Source organism: Sinocyclocheilus rhinocerous, unplaced genomic scaffold, assembly GCF_001515625.1.
Source record: "Sinocyclocheilus rhinocerous isolate Xijiao unplaced genomic scaffold, SAMN03320098_v1.1 scaffold1648, whole genome shotgun sequence".
Taxonomy (NCBI): Eukaryota; Metazoa; Chordata; class Actinopteri; order Cypriniformes; family Cyprinidae; genus Sinocyclocheilus; species Sinocyclocheilus rhinocerous.
Window position 1 is genome coordinate 740,412 of NW_015647958.1, and position 6,638 is coordinate 747,049.

General features: G+C 35.3%; 1 protein-coding gene and 1 pseudogene across 1 annotated transcript in view; both read right to left on the bottom strand.

Moving 5' to 3' along the window:
• LOC107709465 (transmembrane anterior posterior transformation protein 1 homolog) overlaps positions 1-1,469 on the bottom strand; it is a 21,140-nt pseudogene extending 19,671 nt beyond the window's left edge.
• Positions 1,470-2,572: 1,103 nt separating this feature from the next.
• LOC107709436 (LIM domain-binding protein 2-like) overlaps positions 2,573-6,638 on the bottom strand; it is a 14,024-nt gene continuing 9,958 nt past the window's right edge. The window contains exons 9-10 of the mRNA XM_016513910.1: positions 5,777-5,896; positions 2,573-3,000 (exon numbers count right to left, since the gene is read on the bottom strand). Coding sequence (XP_016369396.1) covers positions 2,830-3,000; positions 5,777-5,896 — 291 coding nt within the window. The 3' untranslated portion in view covers positions 2,573-2,829. The remainder of the gene's footprint in view (positions 3,001-5,776; positions 5,897-6,638) is intronic.

Consider the following 6,638-nt stretch of genomic DNA (forward strand, 5'->3'; position numbering starts at 1 on the left):
GTGTGTGTGTGTGTGTGAGTGTGTGTGTGTATATATATATATATATATATGAATATATTTACTTGAAGTATCCCTTGAGATTTTAAGTTAATATTTAAATAATTTAACAACATATTTGCATGTTCATGATTCTTGGATGTTGATTTATGGTCACATGACATGCAGGTAAACAACTAAAATGTTTTGATTTAGATTTTTTCTATTAAAAATAACTTATTTTACATTTACATGCTATAATTAGCAGCTTTTCATTTATTCACAACACCCTAGCCTGCAGTTCCCTCATGAATCCCAGGGGTTTGCAAACCCCAATTTAATTATATCTATAATTACGCTGTTGACACAACTCCTAACTTAACTATACCATAAAACCTGTCCCTAACCTTTACTGTTTGTTACCTCAACAGCAGCAAAAGTGTTCTGCAATACAACATGAAATTGAACACAATATGTACATTGCACCTAATATATTTTATTTTATTTATTTGTATGACATAAGAACATAGCAGTAAAAGACACCTAATATAAAGTGTAACCCACATTTTTTTTCCTGCAGGAACCCGGCTTTTTACTAAATTGCATTAATAGCCCATTAACATACCAGTGATTCATGCACATTCATATATGAATATGATATCTCTAAATATGCATGTAAACATTATCTGTAATTATTGCATTTATTACACAATGTTATTAGAGTTACAGTTCCTAAGCAACTTCGTGTAAACAGATCTATGACACCAGCTTTCTTCTCACTTATAAGACATAATTTCCCTTCATTTGTTGAATAAACGCCACTGCAAACGCATAATGATGGTGATGACTTCGGGAACGAAGTTGATGTAGCTCTGGTCTTTATTTACATCTTCACACCTGATCAGCTGTCTTGATCCTCAAGCTTCTAAAGTTAGTCTCATTATACAAGAGGCTGAATGTGTCACATGAGCCACACTGGTATTTGTGGTACCATAAATAAACCGAGAGATGCTGAACTATCTGATATAAGCTCTAGTGACTGATGATGCTTCAGACAGTATTGATGCATTGAGCTCTATGTGTGTGTCTGTATTTAACGAGCATGGTAGTGAGCTGCCCACCTAACTACACGGTATTTTGGCGCGTTCTAACGTTTATATCAAACACTGCTTTCCAAGACCATCATAACGTGTGTGTTATGATGCCCATACGTGCGGTCTAGACAGCTCACTAGGGTTAAAACAGTGCTTGCAGCGCACAGAGCCGCTGTCTGTCACTCTTACCGGACACATTGCTCTTTCTCTCTTTGCATTTCGCCTTCCTCTCGTAAAATCCCAGCGTTTCTGTAAGGTCTGACGCAGCGGCTTGTTTCTCCGTCTTTTTGACGCCGCTGAAGAGTCGTTTCTCCTTCTCCTTCTCCTCATTTTCAGTCTCGTTTTCGTCCGCAAGACCAGCAGCTACTGAGTCCGCCATCTTCCCCGCAGACACAACATTCAGGCGTCACGGCATACGTCACTAAACATGACTACAATTCCCATAATGCAGCTGGTAAATATCACACACATGCTAGCAACCCCTCTAAAATATGTTTAATGATTTTATTCTTCTTATATCTGTTTTGACAGTTCTTAAGTGATAGAAACATTAAGAAATATAGAAACATTAAAATATGGATATTCTCACACAACAACAAAAAGAACAGATCGATCACAGCTGATCGAAAGAGCCAGAACAGAAAAGCAACTTCTCATCGTCAAAATAAGAATACATAATATAATAGAAATTCACAAATGTTAAAAGGGAAGTTCACCCAAAAATGAAAATTATGTCATTATTTATTCACCCTCTGACCCTCACCTCTTTCTGAATCTATGTGACTTTCTTTTGAGAAATGCCCCAGTATTTTTGTTTGTTTGTTTTTGGAAGTCAGTGGTCAGTGGTCACCAATACTGTTTGCTTACATTTCTCAAAATATATTTTTATGTTACAGAAGAACGTCATACGTTTGGAACAGCATAGGGATGAATAAATGACAGAATTTTCATTTTTAGATGAACTATCATCCAGTGAATTTGTACCACGTTTCTTTGACCACTAGAGGGGGGAAAAGATTCAGAGATTATTTTCGCATTTACATCATGGAGTTAAAGTAACATAGGCCTATAGCTTTGCAATGTATTTATTTATTTAGATTATAACAATGAAAATCACTCTGTGTTCTCGATTATGCTTTTTTATTACAATTGATATCAATAACCAAACACACCGAGTCTGGTATCATAACCAAACACATTTTATTAATGCAAATTATTGAAAACCATACATAAAATACACAATTAACAGCACAAATCTGCATGTGTTTTACAATATGCATTAAAATTTAGAGCAATAAAGATATCTGCATTCATGCTCAAAACGCTATAGCGTTCACAATGGGACTTTTTTCATCCGGTTGTTGTAGCGAAACCAAACAGTACGGTACAGAATGAAGCCGAGACATCCACTGAGCTTTAAAAAAGGGCTGAAAAATTCTGATATGAAATGAATTGATAGATCTGTATATTTACAAGGCTTGCAGTATCTTTAATTTTTTTCTGAATACTTAAACTAAATGGTTGAAGCTGTATGTCTCAAGTATGGAATACCGTGTCACACCAACATAAACGCTAGCATGCACACACACACGCGCGCACACACACCTTCTCTCCTGCAATTTCTCCTCTACAGTTGAAAATACCCCCATCCCTTGACAGCACCGTTGCCATAGCTACCCAATGTCAGATCACATTACTCCAACTGCTGCGTTGCCATGGTATCAGGCTTACTGTCTTGGTTGCTAGGGTGCTGGCCATTTCAGGAGCTGCCGTTTCCAAGTGTCGGTGAGTTGGTGTAGTCATGGAGACCGTCATCATGGAGACCGTTGATGGGGTCGTACTGTTCGTTCTTGAGGCGTGTGATCAAACGCTCGTCCACGTCACCCAACTCCCCTCCCATTAGAGAGGGCTCCCCTACCACCATCACATCCTACAGCCAGCGAGAGAGAGAGAGAGAGAGAGAGAGAGAGAGAGTGTTGACGTAAACAGAGACGCGGGGGGTCGAGTGAGAGAGAGAATGGCGGGGGAGTAGAAAGAGAGAGAAGAACGACAGAAGCAGAATAATTTATGGCTGTTATTTTCCAAAACCTGAACTTGTAATATAGTTAATGCAAGCATACAGTAGAGAATGTGCAAAATTAAATAAAAAAAGATGTGCATAATAAGCAGAGCTGGGTAGATATTGATTACATGTAATCTGGATTACGTAATCAGATTCCAAAAATTAAGTATACTTGTAATTGGTGATCAGACTAGTTACTTTTTTACTGATTACATGATTATTCACACATTATTCATAATTTACTGATTCTCCCTAATTCCTCTTTTTCATCTTTTAAATGTTCCTTTCTAAAGTAGCCTATACCGCTTATATATATACAGTCTTCCAGTTTTGTGGACATTCACACAAAGACTACTCAGTAGTCGGGTGGCTACACAGCATTTGACCACTGGATTTACAAAAATAATTTCAGGTGTTTCAACATTAAATCGACTACTAATGAACATGTTAATTTTTATTTGCATTATCACTCAGAGGGTTATTTAATAATGTATTGCTTTGTCTTTGGAAGGCTTTTGTCTTTCAAACACATTAAAATGCACAAATTCACATTATTTCTAATTTACATGTAATGCAGGCATTCCCTAATTTTTGTTGTCATCTGAACTTCTTTCACCTAATATATTTAATTGAAGTACCCCTGATTTAAAAAAAAAAAAAAAATTCAATAATGAAGTATCACATTTGTATGTTCACGGTTCTCTGACATTGGTTATTGCTCACATGACATACAGGTAAACAAATAAAACAATTCATTTTTTGGAAGTGTTTTATTTTGATTTCTGTTATTTTAAAATGAATTATTTTAATTCAAAATTTTTATGATTTAATTAATGATTAGCTTTTCATTAAACTCACGAACCCCCTGCATTACCTTTATGAACCCCAGTTTGGGAAACCTTATGTAATGTAATGTTTAATGCACTTTATGTTGTTAATTGCCACGAACGGATTATATTTTCTTTTGTATTTTGTATGTACACTTTTGTATTTTTATATCAATATGGTACAAGATTATCCTATTTAAATCCATGTGAAAAACAAGTTACATCAAAAGTAATCTAAAAGCAATCAAAAAATATTCTGATTATATCACCTGAAATGTCTAATGTAATGAATTACGTTACTAACTACAATTTTTGTCATATCATTTGGAATCAGTAACGGATTTTTGTAAATTTGTAAGTAATCTACCCAGCTCTGATAATAAGGAATATTTTTACATAAATAGTTTAATGTGGCGTACCCACAAGCTTTGTTAAATACGCAGTCATACACACACATGCACACAAACTCGTCTCCAGACACTAGCTCTTTAGACTTTAATTAGATTTTTTTTTCAGATAAAGAACAGCTAAATAACAACATATGTGCTAATTAAGCAAATCTGCATTGCTAAGTAGCTCGTTAAGACAGCACATGCTGCATGATAACTGTCTGCATGTGTCACTCACCTACCTAAGCTCCGCCTCCAGCCACCCGCCACCCCTCGTTTCCCCGGCGACACGTTTAGGCTTGGGACCAGAGACGGACAATACTAATTATCATCAAATCAATTACGGCTAATTAGTCTCAATTACAAACAAATTAATCAGAGTAGACAAATGACTACATATTTAAAAAATTCCTCTAACATTACAAATTACAATCACACTGGAAACTGATTGTTACTTACTATATACAATAAAACAATGTAATTCAGGTATTGATTTTATAATACACTGCATTGAAATATTACAATATGAAAAAAATAAGATGGGTTAATTTACTAAGCTGCTCTCTCTGTCTTTCCCTCTCTATACTGCTTTGTTATTTCTTTACACACACTCACACACATGCACATATATGTACAGACATCCAGACATTCTCCATAAATCAATTTCAGTATATCTCTCCTATGTGATCTTTTCAGTGTGGACCACTGCTTCCCTGCAAGTGTGTAGGTGACTGCGTCTACAGTATGTTCGGAATGGAATACTATGTACTGATTACTGTGCGGTATGTATTCAATTTTACAGTTTGCATTTTTTTACAGTCTACAATTGTCATGTAATTTCTTCATTTTTTATTCAGTGAATGCTGTCCAGTTATCAACTCCAATTAAACCTGTCAAAAGAGTTCAAGATTACAACTAATATTACTTTATACATAACACTGGAAATGGAGGTTGGTCCAATTTTTGTGGCATTTAAAAATGATTGAAATTCTGAAAAAAAAAAAAAAAGTCAGAATTGAAACAAACAAAGTTGTAATTGTGAGATAAAAAGTCTCAGTTAACTTTTTGTAAGTAATTATTTTGTTGTTATTTGTGTTTGTCTGTTATTTATTTATTTAATTATATTTTTTTCTTTCAGTGTATGCTGCTTTAATTTATTGGAGGTGTGTTTAACAATGATAATACCTGTTTCTTACTTGAAGAGGTTTAATAAAGGTTAAAATAATTCGAACACATTGCATTGTGGGATATAGTATTCGACAACAGCAAGCACTGTTGCACATTTTAATTTGTGCATACAGAAAATTAGCATACTGCCCACAGTATACATACTATATACTTCAGCAATACTAAGAGTAGTACGGTAGTATGGTATATCTCCATTCCGAACACAGCTTTAGGGTAAACGTATATGTCGATGTGATGTACCTGTGATGGTAGGCTGAAGTTATTGGCTGGGCTGCGCTTCTTGCTGTTTCCTGTGCTGTTATTGGACGCGCTACCAGCTGAGTTCCTCCTCCTCCGTCTCTTTGTTGCTGGTTTGGCTGGCTCTGCTGTCAATCAAAACATAAAAGTAGCATAATGCAAACTGAATCAGCATTGCATTCCATGAATTGCATTCCATGTTGAAAACCAGTGAAACAGAGTGAACATGTTAAAAAATGGGTGGATAGATGGATTAATAAATGGGTGCAAACACACAGCATACTGTATCTTTTAAAACACTAATCAATACTGCAAATGAAACCAACAAAAGAGTGGTAGAGGTCTAAATAACGGTATTCTGATGATATTTTTAGCATGTATATAGAAGAACAGAACCAATTTGATTTGCATTTCCTGAGGGAAATGCCACTGCTTGCACAGCAACAAAAGAATAGTGTTCGTTTTATATATAAGGCTTCAGTTTTGAATAAATGAAATGGCTTTGCCGTTGTCATGACACTGAGTATGTGTCTCGTTTTTTTAGCCAGCTGCACACAGGAAGTTTCACATAGGATGAATTAGGAATAGCACACTAGGCTAGCATAGTACTCAGTATGCTATTTTGAATTCAGCCATAGTGCAGTGTTTTGCACATAGCTTTACGGTTAAATATATGCAGGAACTGCAAGATCAGTCACAATTCAGTATGCAAAGAAGACAAATCACAATGCAGCATGCAAATACTACATCATTGCAGTTGGGTAAATCTTGAATGCAGAACATTCTAGAAGCATCAATATGACGTTTTTATTCGATTGATCCTGTTTAGGTTGAAGTAAATGTTTTATTATTATTATTATTATTA